This window comes from Manis pentadactyla, chromosome 12 (assembly GCF_030020395.1).
Source record: "Manis pentadactyla isolate mManPen7 chromosome 12, mManPen7.hap1, whole genome shotgun sequence".
In the NCBI taxonomy this organism is placed as follows: Eukaryota; Metazoa; Chordata; class Mammalia; order Pholidota; family Manidae; genus Manis; species Manis pentadactyla.
The window spans coordinates 9,886,813-9,905,425 of NC_080030.1; the positions used below are offsets into that span (position 1 = coordinate 9,886,813).

At 57.6% G+C, this 18,613-nt stretch overlaps 1 protein-coding gene across 4 annotated transcripts; it reads left to right on the top strand.

Moving 5' to 3' along the window:
* The first annotated feature begins 1,661 nt into the window (after positions 1–1,661).
* CERS1 (ceramide synthase 1) lies at positions 1,662–18,507 on the top strand. Of its 4 annotated transcripts, none has more exons than XM_057489936.1 (7): positions 1,662–2,168; positions 4,370–4,529; positions 8,359–8,539; positions 10,164–10,325; positions 10,616–10,763; positions 10,960–11,069; positions 13,419–13,678. In XM_057489936.1, the coding sequence occupies exons 1-7, from the start codon at positions 1,911–1,913 to the stop codon at positions 13,582–13,584; spliced, it is 1,185 nt and encodes a 394-aa protein (XP_057345919.1). In that variant the 5' UTR covers positions 1,662–1,910; the 3' UTR covers positions 13,585–13,678. The 4 variants fall into 4 exon arrangements, with proteins under 4 accessions (XP_057345919.1, XP_057345920.1, XP_036749322.1 ...); XM_057489937.1 differs by having other exon boundaries at positions 1,665–2,168; positions 13,318–13,457; XM_036893427.2 differs by lacking the exon at positions 13,419–13,678 and adding an exon at positions 18,374–18,507 and having other exon boundaries at positions 1,667–2,168.
* Positions 18,508–18,613: the final 106 nt, after the last annotated feature.

Here is an 18,613-nt window from a genome sequence, read left to right on the forward strand (position 1 = left end):
CTGGGCCCCAGCTGCCAGAACCAAGAGCTGCTTTCCACTCCTGCCCTGCACCCACCAGCTGGCCACCTCCCAGCTGGACCTGCCAGAGTGAAACTAGAGGCAGAACAGGCTGGGGGGGGGGATGGGGGTGCCTCTCCCATTACTGATGGGTGCCATGGTGACCAGATAGCCCTGGGAGGGTGTTGGGGGGTGGTTGGGAGGGTCCAAGGCTGCTCCAAAGGCTCAGCTGGACCTATGCGGGCACTAGCCCACCTGGGACTACCAAGCCCCCTCTGCATGCTCGGCTGGCCATGGCATCAGTCATGTCTCTGGCCTCTGGCTGAGCCTTAATGCTTGATCAGTCCAGGCAGGCGTCATGTCCCCCCTGTGCTGGACCTGTCACATCCATCTGATATGCCTGGTGAACCACTGCCCACACAGAGCACACGCTCAGGAATAATGAGTAGGAGGTGCAGTGGGCAGATGGTGGCAAGGGCCGAAGCAAAGAGTGATGGAGGGGTCACGGTGCACCAAGTAGGTAATGTTCCTAGAAGTCTGAAGGTGAGAGGGGATCCCTGCTAGTGTCTTGGGGAGCAACATTCTAGGCAGCGGCAACAGCCAGTGCAAAGGCCCCAAGGCAGGACGGTGTCTAGGGTGTTGGAGGAACAGCTAAGTGGCCAGTGCGGCTGGAACAGAGAGTGCGAGGTGGACAGAGGAGGATGTGTGGGCAGTTTGAGTCACAGAAAGGAGTTGGGCTCTTTGTTGGGAGCCATGGAGGGCTGTGAGCAGAGGGGGGATGGGTGGGGGGTGCATCGGGAGGACAGAATGCCAAGCAGGCTGACATGAGTGGCCCAGGGCTGCCCAAGGCTGTGCAGGTGCAGAGAAGTGGATGGGTTGGGGCCAACCGGATGAGAGGTGAGGGGAAGGAGGGGGTTAGAGCCCCCTTGGGCCCGCACTGTTTTCACCTCTGCACCTGAACATAGGGTCAAGCTGGTGGCCCTGTGGGACCCAGCCCTGCTCCTGCAGGGCCCACACTGATTCCTGCATTCTGCACCTCAGCAGCTTTGGGGTGATGTGCTAAGTAGGAGGGAAGGAGGGGCACAGGTGTGCCAGAGTCCTGGGGACTGAGATGGGCTGATGTCAGTGCCAGGTGGGGTGATGTCCCCAACAGATGACTGGTGCTCCCAGGGATAGCCACTGGGGGCTTCAGGGACCCGGCCGGGTGGATGGATGGTGGAAGATCCATCACCCTGAGGTCCCCGTGGATACCCGGTCTTGATCCAGCCCCTGAGTCTCCCCACGTTGAGTGTTCCCTCGGCTCTCTGCACGCCTCTTCAGAGCAGCAGGTGGCCCTCAGGCTGGGGAATGGTGAGGTCCGAGAGCAGGACAGGGCGGGACAGGCATGCTGGAGAGCCAGGGAGAGACCAGTGGACGTCCCTGCCTGCTGGTGCCCACCGTGTCCACTGTGCCGCACATCTCGGACACAGCTTGGTGGGGTAGGGGAGCCCAGGGTGGGCACGGGCGCTCCGGGCGGGTGGGGAAGGGATGCGGTGGGGTTGTTCCATACTCTCTGATACAGGCCACCAGGTTCAGGGCAGACTCCTCCCCTCACCCCGGTTTTCTTCCGCTGGAAAACGGGCCCTAGAGCAGGCCCTCCTCCACGATGCGGCGCGACAATGCAGGGACGTAGCGTATGGTTGCTGCCGCTGCCTGCTGGGGACCGAGCCCCCGCGAGACCCCAGGGTCCGGGACGCCGCGTCCTCGCTGCCCGCGCCCCCGTAGGGGCGGGACTCGCGCCGGCCCCGCCTCTCTGCCCCCAGCTCTCCGGCCGGCGCGCCCCCGGCCCAGCTGCGGCGCGTGACGCCGGGCGCGCGGCTCTGGCGGCCACCGCGAGCAGGCGCAAGCGGCAGGGACTCCAGACGACCGGAGGCATGGCGGCGGCGGGGACCGCGGCGGGGTTGGCGGGGTCGGCGGGACCCGAGCCCATGCCGAGTTACACGCAGCTGGTGCAGCGCGGCTGGGGCAGCGCGCTGGCGGCGGCGCGGGGCTGCGCGGACTGCGGCTGGGGGCTGGCGCGCCGCGGCCTGGCGGAACACGCGCACCTGGCGCCGCCCGAGCTGCTGCTGCTGGCGCTCGGCGCGCTCGGCTGGACTGCGCTGCGCTCGGCGGCCACCGCGCGCCTTTTTCGGGTCAGTGCTGCGGGGGTCTGGGACGTGGGGATCAGGGCTGTGGGTCCGGGATGTTAGGGGGCCTCGGGACAGGGGATCCCGGGCCCTCGCGTGCCCCTTTCTGTCCATGCGGGCCGGGTCACTGGGACGTGGGGGGCCTCAGGCTGGTGGAGCTCGAGACGCGGGATCCTGGGCCGCCGTGCACCCTTTTCGGTCAGTGCGGGGTGGGGGGTGGGGAGGATGCGGGGGTGTGGCCAGGCTGGAGGTAGCCCGGGACGTGGACAGCCCCACACGGGTGGGATGTTCGAGATGTGGGGAAACCGGGGCTGACCCATTCGAGTCAGTGCAGGACGAGGGGCCCCCGGGCGGTGGGGGAACCCGGGCCCCCGCGCGCCCTTTCGGGCAGGGCCAAGCCGGGGACCGAGGAGCCAGAGGGCGCGCGCCGGCAGGGCTGGGCGCACAGAAGCAGGCTGCGCCTTGCTATTCCGGTCAAGCCGGGCGCGCTGGAAACCGGAGCGGGGTCCGGGGTCTGTGCGGCGGCGGAACCGGCTTGTCCGCTGCTGCCGGAAAGAGGCAGGGAGCTACCCGGTCGCGGATTCGCGCCTGTCTCGAGCCAGCGCCACCCTCCGACCGGGGCACGCAAAGCCCTGGGCTCCCCGCGGGCCAGGGCCGGTGGTCGCGGTCTTGGGGAGGTGGCTGGTGTAGGTCTTCGGAACTGGGCTCTGCTGCCTCCAAGGGGCTGCTGCTGAATTCCTCGGTTTCCAGGGAGCCTGGGGGGTGACTGTGGGGGTGACATTGGCGCCTGGCCCCCCTCCCGCTGTTGGAGAGGGGTCGCTGCTGCGGGCATTGGTGGGACCAGCTGGGCTGGACCGCCCGGAGTCACCCCGCCCGGGTCTGGCTGGAGGTGACAGGGGGTGCAGGGACTGAGCGCCCGGCGCCAACAAAGGGGCCTTTCTCTGCCGGCCCGGAAGAGGCTGGCCCTTGTTAGGCGGGGATGGGTGTTGTCTGGCTGTCTCTGTCCCCACCACCATCCCGTCACGTGCCCTTGGGCCGCCACCTTGCTCCGTGGCCCCTACACAGGTCAGCCTTGGCCCCAGTCTGCCTTTTTGCTCCCTGCAGCTGGGAAGTGGAAGGCCCGGGAGGGCGAGGGCCAGAACCCGCGGGAGGATGCGGTCGCCCACTGGGACTACCAGGGTGCGGCGCGGGTCCCCTCCCCAGGTGCCTGAGGGAGCCAGGTGGGGCACAGCAGGGTCATGCGCCCCTCACTTTTGGAATCCCCGGAGGTCGGGCCAGCGTGGGTGGGGCCTTCGTCCCCATTCCAGGCTCTCCCTTCCCGAGAAACGGGCGGAGGGGCAGCCCGGTCCCCCAAAGCTCATCTTCTTGGCAGCTGCCCGGTTGCCAGGGGTTACTGGAGCTGGCTCTGGCTGTCTCCATAGCAACCGTTGGAGCTCAGGCCCCCTCAGCCTCTGTGGGGGCGGAGTTTGGCTCGGCTGCTACAGAGCCCCGCCCACAAGAAGCTTGAGGGCCCGCCCCTGGGGGTCCCCGCGGCCTCTCAGATTCTTCAGTGCCTCCCCCCTTGCGTGCTCCCTGTTCCCGCAGGCGCCACTGATGTCTCCTCAGGGTCCCTCGGCTCAGGTCCTCAGCTGTCCCCCAGCCCCTTTCCCTGCGCATCCCTTTTTTCCCCCCCAAGGCCCCATTCTCTCCTTTGTCCCCCTCATTCCTGTCTTCCCCCACTTGCCCACCCCATCTTCCCCAGCTTCCTATTTCTCTCTGGTCTCCCCAGATTCCTCCAAAGCTCCCCTTCCCCTCAAGATTATCTCCATGGGGGTCACTTGGGATTCCAGCCCCCCCAACTGCATTCTCTCTGATGCTCCCATATTCCCCTCCCCCATTCACTTCACAGGCTCACCCCCACACCCCCTCCTCCCTGTCACACCCCCAGCTCTCCTGGGGCAACCCCATCGGTCTCCCTTCTCACAGCCTTCCTTCATCTTCCCCTCTCTCCCCTGCCCATGCCGCCTGCCACTAGACAGCTGGGCACAAAGTTTTTCCCTTGGCAGGCACACATGGGCTCTGGTTACGCTCTAGGTGGCTGTGGGTACTGGGGCCTGACCCTCCCCAACACTGCCCGGCTCAGAGAGTCCCTGGGCCTTGGTTTCCCCACCCTGGAGGGGCAGCTGCTGGCCCCCAGTGCTGATGGCTACCCAACTTCTCACCTGTAGCCCCTGGCCAAGCGGTACCGCCTCCAGCCTAGAGATGCTGCCAAGATGCCTGAGAGTGCCTGGAAGTTTTTCTTCTACCTGGGCTCCTGGAGCTACAGCACCTACCTGCTCTTTGGCACCAACTACCCCTTCTTTCATGACCCGCCATCTGTCTTCTACGGTAGGGGCCTCACCTGGATAGGGCAGGGTCAGGGAGGGCTCTGCTCTAAACATGAGGGGTACATGGAGGAGCCAGATACTCATCGGACATCCCATCCTGGATGTCTGCCCCAACAAGAGCAACCAAGGAGCCTTGGGGGCAGGAAAGGGGGCACCTGGCCCTATTAGGGCTCAGAGAGGTGTTCTGGAAGAGGTGAGCCCTTGTGCAGGCCCAGGTGGGCATTCTAGGTGTCAGGAATAACCTGTGCAAAGGTCCTGGGGGCATCCACGAGCTGCTCGTGTGAGGGTGAGAGGAAGGTAGCAGGAGTTTGAGTTTCATTCTATGAAATGAATGGGTTTGTGAATTACAAAAAACTTCCTCTGGCTGCTATGTGGAGACAGCAGAGTCTTGGATGAGGAGAGAATCAGGGCCTAGCAGGAAGGCAAGGGACCCATGTGGCTTGGACCAGCATGACAAGGAAGTGGCTGCACCCACTGACTGGGTTAGAGTGAAGGTCATCAAGTGTGAGCTCTGGGTGGGATGGGCAGGCAGGTGATTGCAGTGCCCTGTGTTACCAACAGGCAAGCCAGGATAGAAAACTTGGTTTGCGATGGGGACCGGGACTTTATCACCGTGCTGACCCCCACCAGGCCGTGTCCCAGGGACGCACGTGGATGTGTTTCCTGATGTGTCATGGATAGCCTGAGGGGAATCCTGGTCAGGCACTGGGCTTCCTGGGCACCTGGCAGTCTTTGTGAGCCCATGCTGCCTACAGGGCCACTTGTGCCATGCACATTTCCCGAGCTCACCTAACTCCCTAGGGGAGATTTCCACTGTTGTCCAATTTTCCTTTATGTGAATGAACCACATAATCGAGTTCTCACAAAGTCTAAGGCATGGACTTGCCTCTGGCTGCGGCTTATAAATTATGCTGTGATCATGAGCCTGCAGGTTAACTGCTCCTCGCACACACATTCGTCGAGCACCCCTGTGTGCCAGGCGCTGTGCTAACATAGCTGTGAGCAGGTCAGAGAAAGCCTCCCGCCCCCACGTCTTATAGCGACAGTGAAATACAAAATCTGTTAACAGCTGCTGAGAAAACAAGTGGGAAGAGGAGAGGGAGATGGGGTGTCTGGGAAGAGGGAAAGGTTAGGAATTTTCTACAGGGATGGGGATGGCCCCACCAAAGGTGACAGATAGGAAATGCGAAGGCCAGTGTTGGAAGGACATATTCCTGGGGGTCAGCAGCAGTGAGGAGCCCCCCAGCTGGGCCGGGAGGCGAGGAGGGCTGGCAAGCAGTGGAGGTGTTTACCGGCAGGCTGTGCGCAGGGCAGGACAGAGACCGATGGAGCCAAGGAGGGCGCTGAGGGCGGGAGCCAGGGCAGGAGGGGTTCTGGCCAGGATGGACCCCACTGGGCAGAGACATGGCCAATTTGAGAAAAGTTTTGAATTCAGAATAGATAAGATTCGCTGCCAAGCCATAGGTGGGTGTGAGGGAGGGCGAGGGTGGGGTCTGTGTCAGGGTCTGGTGGGTCTGGGTGGGACAGGTTTGGGGGAGAGCAGGAGCTGGGTCTGGGACCCCCAGGAGGCTGAAACTGGAGGTCAAGGCGGGGGACGTAGCAGAGATGACATGGGATGTCCACAGCACCAGGGACTGTGGATGCGGAGCCCGACCCCCCAGCGTGCAGGAAGGTGCGACATCTGCAAAGACCCATGTGTCCCTCCTCCAGATCTGGGCCTGGGGGCTGGGGCAGGGACACTCGGCTGGTTTAAGTCTTGCCTGGGGGGTAAGGGGAAAATGTGGTGTCCCGTTCCCACGGTGGGCTCTGCATCGAGGCATCTCTGCGTCCCTTCTTTATAAAAGGGGGCAGAGGTACCTGGCAGGTGTCGGTGTTGGGGGACCCTCCACCCACGTGGCTGAAGATGGAACTGGTGGGGGGTGGCCGGGAGGGTGTGTTTCCCATCTAACTTTGGAAAGCTCCCAGCCTGTTAAAGTGAGGGGGTGGGGTGAGCCCTGATCTGTGTGTGTTTTGCTTTTTTTTAATTAGTTAAAATTTACATAACATAAAATTAACTATTTTAGCCAGTCACAAAAAGACAAATACTATGTGATTCCACTTCTGTGAGGTTCTCGGGAGTCAGATTCATAGACAGGAAGTAAATGACGCAGGCGGTGGGGTCGAGGCAGGGGATGAGGAATTAGTGTTTACGGGGACAGTTTCAGTTTTGCAAGATGACAACTGATCTGGAGCTCGGGTGCACTAATGCTGCTGAACCCGAAAGTGGTTAAGATAGTAAAGTGTATGTTATATGTGTTTTGCCATAGTTTTTAAAAATTCGCCATTTTAAAGTGAACAATTCAGTGGCATTTAGTGCATTCAGTGTTGTGCAAGCAGCATCACTACCTAGTTGCAGAACATTCCCATCACCCTAGAGGAGACCCCGTCCCCAGAAGCAGTCACTCCCCCTCCCCCAGCCGGGTATCCACTGATCTGCTTCTGTCTCTACGGACGTGCCTGTTCTGGATGTTTCATATAAACAGAATCACACACCATGTGGCCTTTTGCATCTGGCTTCTCTCACTCAGGTGATGGTTTTGAGGTTCATCCACGTTGTCGCGTCAATCAAAGCTTTGTTCCTTTTAATGGCTGAGTAATATTTCGCTGTGTGAATGGGCCACAATTTGTTCATTCATTCACCTGTTGGTGGACACTTGGGTTGTCTCCGCTGTGACTACTGTGACAAGTACCTGTCTGAATCCTGTTTCCAGTCCCCTTGGGCACATGGTGAAGAGTGGAATTGCTAGATCGTGGGGTTTCTGTGTCCCCAGCCATCAAGGCCACCAAGGGGAGGGTGGACAGTCAGAAATAGGATCCAGGGCCCAGGAGTGGCTGGGGCAGCGCTAGGGCAGGAGATGGCAGTGCCTGGACCAGGGTGGGGGCAGCAAGGGCATGGGAAGTGAGCAGAGGTGTGGACGGAAGAGGGGCCCCCACTTGGTGGGTCCAGTGGATCCTGGTTGCAGGAGGGGTCAGAGCACAGGTGAAGGGTGTCGCTGAGGTAGGCGCACCAGATGCATCTAGGGGACAGCTGGTCTCCAGGGGCATGTGAAGGTCTGACCCCAGGTCACCGAGGCAGCAGGGGTGAGGTGTCAGGAGGCCTGGCATGGAGCCTTGGGAGGCTGTTTTGGGGGATGGGCAGGGAAGAAGCAATCCAGAGAGTTCCAGGCCAACATAGGCAGAGCTCTTGGTGATGGGCAGAGGAGAGGAGGTGGAGGGGGGACAGCTGGGGGGGTCAGATTCACCCGGGAGGCACCAGGCCTGAACGTGCACGGGCACAGGTGCCAGGGGCAACAGGGGTGGCTGCAGGCTGAGAAGGAGAGCCAGGGCCCGCTCGGTGGGACAGCCCATTCAGTGCTATGGGCAGGTCTGGTTTCTGCCTTGGCTGCTGGGCACAGTGAGGCGGGCAGCAACCCACATCTGGTTGTGGATTTGCTGGGAGTGGGGAGCCCAGAACAAAGCATCTGAGATGGCTCAAGAGGGGCTGGCTGGTGAGAGCAGATGGGAAGGGGACCCAGGGAAAACTTGGAAACCCTGCAAGGGACCTTCAGGGGTAGGAGCACCTTTTTCAGTAAACACAGAACTGTTCTAAAATTAACACCTATTTGTCAAAAATACTGGATAGAACACTGGGGACTGGAAAACCAGCATCCATTATACCTGCAGAGATGGGTGCCATGGCTGGCATGTGGAGCTTGCATGCCCAGCTGGAAGAGGCGCGTGAGATGCCCCGGGGGCCCCAGTGGTCCTGGAGGCCCTGTGGGTTCCTGATGGCGCCGTCTGGCTCCCTCCAGACTGGACGCCAGGCATGGCAGTGCCACGGGACATCGCAGCCGCCTACCTGCTGCACGGAAGCTTCTATGGCCATTCCATCTACGCCACGCTGTACATGGATGCCTGGCGCAAGGACTCGGTGGTCATGCTTGTTCACCATGTGGTCACCCTGGTCCTCATCGTCTCGTCCTACGCCTTCCGGTGAGTACAGAAGGGGACAGGAGGGCAGAAGGCATAGCACGAGCGAAGGGAGGAGGCTGGCACAGAGCGAAGCTAATGCCTTTGGGCGAGGAGGTCCTGGGGGTGGGCTCTGGAGAGAGATTCTGGAGGGGTGGGTGAGAGGTGCAGAGCCCCTCCTGCCCCCACCCATCCCCCCGACCCTGCCCAGACAGCACGCTTTCCCAGGTGCCGCTGCGGACGCAGCCATCAGCACAGCAGACCCTGGTGCCCTGAAGCCCATGGGCTGCCACATGTGGCCACCAAGTACTTCAGATGGACTCTGTCTATACTGCCACATGTGTGTGTAAAATCCACACTGACTTCAAAGGCCAAGGAGGATGAAAATATCTCACAAATCCTTTTGTTGTATCAATTGCATGTTGAGATGACAGTATTTGGGGTTTACTGAGTTGGTTAGAATATAGCATTTTCCTTCTTTCTTTTTTTTATTAACGTGGCTGTTAGAAGACCTAAAATGACACATACGGCTCATGTTCTATTCCTTAGACCAGTTGCTCTAACTGTACCTTTGGGTACAGTAACTGCTGGCTGCAGGTGGCTATTTCGACTTTAATTCAACCTAAATAAAATCACGCCTTCTATTCTTCAGCCACACTAGCCACATTTCAGCTGCTCAGAGGCCACATGTGGCTGGTGGCTCCCATGTGGGGCAATGCAGGTTTAGAACCTTCCTATCATTCTAGAAAATTCTTAGCACTGCTCTAGATGATGGAATCAAATGATAAAGCCAAAAAGAAAGAAAGAAAGAGAGAGCACGACAGAAAGAAAGAAGAGGGGGAGGAAGGAATGAAAGAGAAGGAGGGGGAAGAAACTAACCGTTGTTTGAAGGTTACAAGGATGGAGGAAAACCAAGTCAGAAGAGGATTACAGGGGCGGTGATTTTGGCTGGGGTGGTCTGTGGTGACAGGGCAGCGAAGACTGACAGGAGGTGCAGGAGGGCCCAGGGACGCCGGGAAGGCGCGCTTCAGGCAGTGGGAACAGCACGTGCATGGCGCCTGCAGCAGGGTCCCCTGAGGACACACGCAAGAGAAGCGAGGCGCCCACAGCCACAACCGGGCTGAATGCAGTCTCCGGCCCAAGCAGCTGTTAGGTGGAGCGCTGGGAGGCCTTCAGCCTAGTGGGGACTCAGCCTTTCCTGGACAAGCCTGCAGCTTGCAGTGGTGGTCAGGTTAAGTGCATAAACCTGAGAGTGTCAGGGTGGCCATGACATTCAAAGTGAGGGTCGAACTTGTGGTGGATCTGGACACAGAATGGCCCAGGCCTGTGGGGTCAGGGGTAGTAGTGGGTCAGAGGTCACAGAGATGAGGGACCTGACGAGGAACTTTCAGGGGGGCTCCTGGGGAGAGTGAGACGGGGAGGGTGAGGGCCCAGGTGGGGCTCCCAGGGGCACATACAGCCTGAGTGTTGCCACTGACCTGACCCTGTGGGTGGGGGTGGGCATGGCTGGTGGGCCAGGAAGGCTTTGAAGGGGCCCATGGGAAGCCTGGAGGTGTGGCTAGGGGGCTGTGCTCTGAAGCCTCAGTGCAGGGTAGGGTCCCCGTGTACCCCGCCCTCTGCCTTCGCCTACCACTCTTCCCCCCACCAGGTACCACAACGTGGGCATCCTCGTGCTCTTCCTGCATGACATCTGTGACGTGCAGCTGGAGTTCACCAAGCTCAATGTCTACTTCAAGTCCTGCAGTGGCGCCCACCACCGGCTGCACGCCCTGGCTGCAGACCTGGGCTGCCTCAGCTTCAGCCTCAGCTGGTGAGGGGCTGGGGACAAAGGGCGCTGGTGCGCAGGCGGGGGCGGACCAAAGGGGGTGGGCCCAGTGGGGGGAGGGGAGGGGCAGAAGTGACTGGGGGGGGGCAGGGCAGTGCCTGGGTGTGGAAGTGGGGTTGGGCAGGGAAGATAGGGCAGGAATGGGCCGCGGGACAGGGGTGGGCGGGGATGTACAGCGACAGATAGATGAGTCCAGGTGGGAGAGGACAGGGGCCCGGTGGGGCCACCCTCCCGCTTTCCCCCACAGCCCACCCAACCCACCACGCCCCCTGCAGGTTCTGGTTCCGCCTCTACTGGTTCCCGCTCAAGGTCTTGTATGCCACGTGCCACTGCAGCCTGCGCTCTGTGCCTGATATCCCCTTCTACTTCTTCTTCAACGCCCTCCTTCTGTTGCTCACCCTCATGAACCTCTACTGGTTCCTGGTGAGTTGGCTGTCCACAACACCCTGCCCACTGACTCGTCCTCACCTGGCTGTGGTCCAGGCACAGGGCCTTCTCAGGCATGCCCAGGGAGGGAACAGCATGCGCAAAGGGCTTGTGGCAGGAGCGCAAAGCCATTAGGAGGGTAGTGCAGTTGGGGAAGGGGCTCTTTCACACCTGTACCTTCCCCCTCTCACAGTACATCATGGCGTTTGCCGTCAAGGTGCTGACCGGCCAGGTGCGGGAGCTGAAAGATGTGCGGGAATTCGACGTGGCAGAGCTCCCGAGCCGCAAGCCCAGCAAAGCTGAGTGAGTGTCGAGGGGCCGCCAGCTGCCCCTGCTTTGCCCTTTCTGCCGCGTTGGCCCCTCTGAGCGCACTCCGTGGGCGGGCTCTGGAGACACTAGCAGGTGGCGCCATTGTGGAGGCCCCACCCTAGAGCCTATGTCCAAGACAGAGACCACAGTGAAGGCGTGGATGGTGTAGTGGCAGAGTTAGACAATGTAAAGACAGACAGCAAACCAGTGGGTAGAGGTCTGGGGTTGGGGCAGAGTGGGGGACCAAGAATCAGGGGCTTGGTGGCAGGAACTGTGAGGGCCAAGTAGCTGGCATGCCCCATGTGGGCAAGTGAAGGAGGGCCCTGTGGCTGGTGAAGAGCAACTGGTGGCCAAGCCAGATGGTCACCTCTAAGCACCTGTAAGCAGGTGGCAGCAGCCCAGAGAGCCTCTACTCCATGCTGACACCCCTGGCCTGGAGGCCCAGCCAAGCTGGAGGTGGGGCTGGAGACTCAGACCCAGGGCAGCCCAGGCTGGAATCCCAGGGAAGGAGAGAAGGGGCCCCATTGAGCAACCTGGAGGTGGGCTCCCCACGACTCACCAGCCCCAGGATGTGAGCCAGGTGGCACTCAAAGCCCTTGGCCTGTGGTGGGGGGCCCTCAGGAGTGAATGGAGACAGGTTTGGGTGCCCAGGAGGGCCTGGGGTGGACGGTGCCCAGGGGCAACGTGAGGAGCATTGGAGCAGCAGCGAGGCCGGACGTGGTTGAAGGCCCTTCTGACTTGGCCTCTGGGGGATCATCAGCGGCCAGCCTGGGAAAGTGGTTCTGGGGAAGCAGTGGACTCAGAACTCAATGAAGTCGTCAGGATGGACAGCGAGGAGGATGAGAGAGGCAGAGCTTTTTAAATTCTCCTTGAGAGACCCGAGTAGGGGAGCACAGGATGGGAAGGCTGCCGGAGTGGAGAGTAGAATCAAGGGAGCGCTCTTACGGCTGGTTCCAATACATGCAAGCACTTGGCACATGCCGAGCCTGGGACTTAAGGTGGGGTGTGCTGAGGCCAAAAAAAAGTGCCCAGAGTAGAGAAGGATCAGACAGGTGAGCAGGGATCACAGACACGAGAAGGCTGGGTATAGTAGGTGAGGTCACCCCAGCTGGATCGCTTGTGGGCATGTCAGCCTTGGTGCCAGCCGACCACCAGGAGGCCATTGCTGCCACTGGGGCACACGGGCGCACTGGCTGCAGCTGGGAAGAGGAGTGTGGTCAGATCCTTACTCTGTTATAGAAGCAACCAAACTTGCTTTCGATGTAGGTGAACCAGAAATAAACAAAGGTGATCTAAGACTTCTGGCTTGAGTTGCCAAGTACTTAGATGGGAGTCAGGGCGGAGCTGGGGCAGGGCCTTGTGTGCCAGCAGAGGGGGATATTAGATGGGGTCGATCTCCAAGGAGCAAACCAGGAATTCCATGGAAGATCAGTGAGGTCTCACCAAGGGGTCTGACCAACCTCAGAGGCTTCCAGAAAGAAGGGATGGCTAAAGACTAAAAAGCTAAAATCCCAGGGGTCAGGGAGGGGAGGCACTTGCTTAGCCAAATCTAAACTTCAGAAAGATAACTCCTGATGGAGATGTTCTGTAAATGAAGAGCCCAAGGCAAGGAGCAGCTTGGCCAGACCCCCTAACCCTACCTGGGGCTGCTCCCTGCTCTGTCTCCCCTGAGAATATCTGGTCAGAATGTGAGTTAGGGCGTTGGCACCCACCAGGATGGCGGAGCATGAGCTCTGGACAGAAATGACAGGGCGTACCAGGGGATACGCTATCAGTCGACCCCGTCAGCACCACCAGCCAAACTCTGTTCCCCAAGGATGGCAAGTTAGTGTGGTTGGGTATAAAATGGGAAGGGCTAAAAGGCAATAAGAATGCAGGATTTCCTGCAAAAGATTTGGTCAGGAGACCTCAAAACCGTCAGGTGGTGGAAAATGAGACTGAAAATCAGCAAAGAGTAAGATGACCAAATGCAATGTGGAGTCCTGGACCAGAAAAAGAACATCTGTGGAGAAACTGGTGAAAGCCACATAAAGTCTGTGATTTAGCTCACTGCAAGGTCCCAGGATTGGTTTCTTAGTTGCAACATTCGGGGAAGCTGGGTAAGGGGTGCACAGAGCTTACTGTACTGTCTTTGCAAAATTTCTGCAAATCTAAAATTATTCTAAGCTAAAAACTTTATTAGAAAGATAGAAGGCATGAGAGACTGTCAAAACCACCACTGGATATTACATTACTTTCTTAGGGCTGCTGATATAAAGTACTGAAAACTGGGGGCTTAAAACAGCAGGAAATTGTTCTCTCACTATTCTGGAGGCCAGAAGTCTGACATCCAGGTGTCTGCAGGGCCAGGCTCCCTCTGAAGGAACCATCCTTGTCTCACCCAGCATCTGGGGGCTACAGGCATCCTTGGCTCATGGCTGCATCACTCCGATCTCTGCCTCTGTCTTCACATGGCCTTCCCTTATCTCTGGTTCTTCTCTCACATAAGGACACTTGTCATTGGATTTAGGATCGCCCTAAGTCCAATGTGATCTCATCACCAGTTCCTTCACTTAATGACATCTGCAAAGACACTTTTTCCAAATAAAATCGCCTTCACAGGTTCCAGAGATTGAGATGTGGACATGTTTTTTGGGGGATCACCATTCAGCCTACTAGTGATGTTAAGGCTCGAACGATTAGATACAGCTGAAGAGAGAATCTGCAAATTGAGCGCTGTGAAACAATGACCCAGAATGTAGCAGAAGCAGACAGAAAACATGACAGGTAGGAGTCTAAGAATTACCTGGTCTACTTGAGTTCTAATAGGACACAGGGAGAGACAATCTGAGAAGATGTAACACCATGAGTTTTCCAGAAAGTAAGAAGACATACATCATAAGCAGGATGAATAAAAAGGGATCTATGTCCCGAATACATCATAGTGAAAATGCAAAACAGCTGCAGAAAAGGACCCATGAAACAATGACAGATTAATAGCCACAAAGGGAATCTAGGTAACTGTGGAGTAAATTACCAACTGCTGAAAGGCAGTGACAAGCCGCGGGAACTTCATACGTGATTTTAAAAATAATTACTCAAGAGACAGGACACCTACAGGAATGCAAACAAAGAAAGTTTACCATCCACAGATTTTTTTCTACTTGTGTATTTCAGAAAACAGGAAAGCTATGCCAAGAAACAGATTGGGAGAGAAATTGACACATGTCTGGGTTAAACTTGCAAATCTGAGAGAGAAAAATTAGAACTGGAGTATTAAATATTATTGAAACAGGATTGGGGGCTTTCTATTTTGCAAGAGGCTGAGGATTACCTTCAGGCTGTATTAAGCACAGTTGACCCTTGAACAATGCAGGGGTTAGGGGCACTGACGCCCCACAGTTGAAAATCCACATATGGCTTTTGACTCCTAAAATCTCAATTATAGACAGCCTCCCATTGGCCAGAACCGAGAATACAAACAGGCAATCAACATGTACTTTGTGTGTTCTATGTGTGTGTTATATACCATATTCTTATCATAAAGTAAGCAAGAGAAAGAAAAATTTTTTTTCAAATTGTCCCACACCTCCAAACCATTTCCCAATATATTTATTGGAAAATATTCTGCATATAAGTGGACCTGCTCAGTTCAAACCCATGTTGTTCAAGGGTCAGCCGTACATATGTCCACACCATTAGGGTGTGCTGGGGAGCCTGGAAATGAAACAAGCCCAGCAAAGTGCAACAAAAGGAAGGTTGGAAAAGGCAGGAAGTCACTCAAAATAAGAGGATAGAATCTCAAGTATTAGGCATTGTAATAAACATACAGGGAATAGTCTGACAGGAGATTGGTGTTTGGTTTTTGTTTTTAAGATCCACTTCTATACTGGTTCAAAAACTTGAATTCCAGGGTACATACAAGTTGCAAGTAAAAGAACAGGAAAGATTCAGTTCCACAATTGCTCTGCTCGACGCAGCCCTACACCGCGGTGTGACGGGACCGCAGGAGGCAGCCCATGCTCTGCACTCCTCCGCAAGCAGGGGAATGAATGTTCCTTTGAAGCACAAAACCATTTGTCACAGTTGACCAAACCAAGCCTCAACTGCTCAGAAGCGGGATCATGCAGGCTGTGTGGACGAAAATTCAGTTAGGTTTGAAAACGTAAGATGATGATGATGATTGAGAGCACTTTGATGTAATTTAGTGGCCAAGACACGAATCACGTGGCAGTTAAGTAGCATGCACCCACCCTCACCCTGCCCTGTCCTCAGTCCCGTGCCCCCACTTCTGCTTCTCCTGATGCCCAGCACAGGGCCCTGGTCGTCTGGTGGACCCCCCTCCTGGACCAGAGCCTCCCGTGGCCCCGTGCCCTGGTTATGACCCGGCACCACCTGCGGCCCTTCCGCAGGCCCAGGGACTACCAGGACCGCCATCGGTTAGGGGCCTTTACCCGACTGTCCGGTGATACACACAGTTTGCTGCTTCCACCCCTGCTGTGTCCCGCACTCAGGCTCGTGCTGCTCGGCCAGTGCCCAGAGGTCCTCAGTGACACCTGCACGCCTGCGCAGCGCCAGAGCACCAGCCACCCCTAGCCTCCCCCTTCTTGGCCACCAGCTCCCCTCACCATTGTACCCGAGGCCGCCTTCCCAGGCCAGGGATATCCACCCTCTTGCCTGCTGGAGAATATTCCCACTGAGAAGAGAAGTCCTCTCTCCACCCTGCCAGCAGGACCCCCCATTCCTGGACCCACCCCACGCAGGAGTGTTTCCCCTGGCCCCCAAGGCCACTCCTGTCCAGCTCCACCGAGGCCACCTTGGTGCTAAACCCAGGGTCACCTCCCCTTGCCTTTTTAATAACAGTCTTTGAGAATTCACATCCTATACAGTCCGCCCATGTACCATGTATAAATTCGGTATGTTCAGCACATTCACACACGTGTGCAACCATCACCACAGTTCTAGAGCATTTCCATCACCCCCAGGAGAAGCCCTGCACCCCCGTCCCAGCTGCCAGGCTGCCTCTGCTCCTCACTGCTTGGCGCCCTCTCTGCCCCAAACCCTGTGCCTTCCTGCTCTGACTCTGGCCCTGCCACCAGCTTCCCCTCTCCAGGGCCCTTTCCCGTAATCCACCAGCTTCCAAATCTCTCTCCCAGCCCACCATACCCCTCTGAGCACTATGCTCTGTCTCCAGGTCTGCTTGTCATCCAAGCATCTTCTAAAATATCCCTAATTAGCCCCCAGTCCTACCCAAACCAGCTCTGGAACATTTTGCCACTGCACTCGATGGCAACTTAGGGTGAAAACTTGCCAGGTTCTTGCTAGGGTCTCTCTGCTCTCTCCCTCTCCTTATCCACTAGGAAACATCCAGAAGCCACTAGAGTTGCTGCCTGCTGTCGTCTCCCTCCAGCTTCCGCCCTGCCCTGATTCCCCACAGTGGTATATTGAACTGAAAAGCCTGAATCTGATCTAGAAGAGAGGCCACCCCCTGCCACACACACACACACACACACACACACGCTGTTTTTGAGGCAGGAGGGGCACATGGAAACTTGTGCAGAAAAGCAAACCAGAATCACCAGGAAAGCTTGGAGTGTGAGTGTGGGGGGCGGGGGGCGGGGGGGTCCCTGAATGTATTAGACTTACTACAGAAGGATAGGAATTAATGAGGGAACAGCCGAGTCTGTGAATAGAACAGACTCGACCAGCAAGGAATAAAGGTCACCAGGTGGGAAGAAGCCCTGTGGGAATGCACTGGGACACTGGGCAGAGAGTGTCTGGAGGAAAGAGGGGACGCGTGTCTTTATCTCCAATCAGCCCCAGGGCGGAAGCCATGAAAATCGAACTAAAATGTGAAATGAGAGCCTGGTGTCATCCAGCAGTTGATCCATGATGAGAGGAACAGAGTAGCAGGGACCCCCCACCTCTGCCCTGTTTTAAAGACCAACAGGCAAAGCCAGAAGACGGAGGGCAGATGGAGGTCCTCGAGGGCTTATCTGTGACCTCGCAGATAAAGGGCTCCTGCTGGTGGAGAAGCTGATGCAGGACTGGAGGAGCCGCTCTCAGAAGGAGAATTGTGCTGGCCTAGCCCGAGTAAGGGACGAAACCAAATGACCAAGACCATCTCTTTTCTGGGAAAATCCTTACATTCTTATAAAAAAGGGTCTCTGAGCTAGAGTGCCCTGCAAAACAAAGGAACGAAGGGGACAGTGCCACACTGGCGTGCTCGTATCTGGGTGAGGATGTGCAGAAGCAAGGAACCAAGTTTGATCCCCAGGAGTGGTTCAGGCCAACTGGGAGTCTTCTGTGCTTTTTGGTGTCTTGTCTTATATATGAGAATATAGTACCAGCCCAACAAACTTCATGCACAGGCTAGACTGGGGGATCCACTTCTACAAAAAGACCAACAGCCCCCATGTGAAGGCACAGAGAACCCTGTCAGTGGGAACAGGAGTGGCCAGTGGCTGTGACCGTGAGGCAGCTGTGAGCTGCGGCCTCAGCACCAGCAGGCCAGCTGGTTAAACAGGATGCAACTGGGAGCAAGTGTTGGCAAAGGCAGTGAGGAGCCGGGGCAGAGACCCTTCCTTGTCAGGTCTGGTCTGTTGGGCCTGGGCAGACCCCCAGCACACAGGGACCCTCGGTGTGGGGGGGTGGCAGAGACCCACCACTCGCAGGGAAAACGGAATTTATGAGCAGCAGTAGTGCTCATGGGAGTGATCAGAGCCCCATTTTTGGAAAATTGACATGCAGAAAACATCTTTATAGACAGTTTGAAATACACAAACCATGCATTGTTTGCTGGATTGTAAGCTGGATACTGACCGAATTCTTGGGAGTTTTAACACGTTGGGTAACTTGTTTTACCGACATGGAAGGCAAGTCGGAGCTACAGCAGGTGTAGACAGGAGGCCTCACATGGTTAGGCTGTGAGCGGGGAAGGAGCCTGCCCGGGCAGCGTGCTGGGGTGGGGGTCTGGCCAGTTCTGCCACCCATAGGAGGGCAGGAAGATAAAGTGCCTGTTTATCCAGGTCCAGGCGGTGGGGTTAAGCCAGGCGGAGGTTGGTAGGTGGCTTTAGCTCTCCAGCGGCCGCGGTGGCCCAGTGGGGAGGGGATGGGAGGGCTGAATTGTGGGGAGGAGCAGGGAAAAGGGGCCCGACCAGCGGAAGGCAGGCTCTTTGGCCTTGCGGGCAGGGAGGAGGGATGGAGGCGGGGCCACACCTGGCTGGGAAAAAAGATGTGGGGAGCAAGGCGGGCGGGACAGGGGAGCACGCTTGGGAGTGGGGTTCCTAGGCTAACCTGGGCCCGGTTCTGGCCCCCAGGAAGCTGCTGAGGAACGGCCTGGTGAAGGATAAGCGCTTCTGAAGCCCCCCACCCAGTTGTGTCCCCCAGGACCCAGCCCCGCCCCCGAGGCCCGGCCACGCCCCACCCCTGGCCACCTCTCCCAAGACCCCCTACCCCTGCCCCGGAGACCCCGCCCCTGGGATCAGCCCCTGTCCGGCTTCAGGACCACTGCCGCGCTCCCCAGGACCCTGACGCCGCCCTGCCCCAGGCCCCCGCCC

What these genes read in the sequence shown, in the direction of transcription:
- CERS1 (XM_057489936.1), top strand. Translation starts at nt 1,911, where the DNA reads ATGGCGGCGGCGGGGACCGCGGCGGGGTTGGCGGGGTCGGCGGGACCC. An exon ending in GTCTCGTCCTACGCCTTCCG is followed by an intron (nt 8,540 to 10,163) that starts GTGAGTACAGAA and finishes TCCCCCCACCAG; the next exon opens with GTACCACAACGTGGGCATCC. An exon ending in TGAACCTCTACTGGTTCCTG is followed by an intron (nt 10,764 to 10,959) that starts GTGAGTTGGCTG and finishes CCCCTCTCACAG; the next exon opens with TACATCATGGCGTTTGCCGT.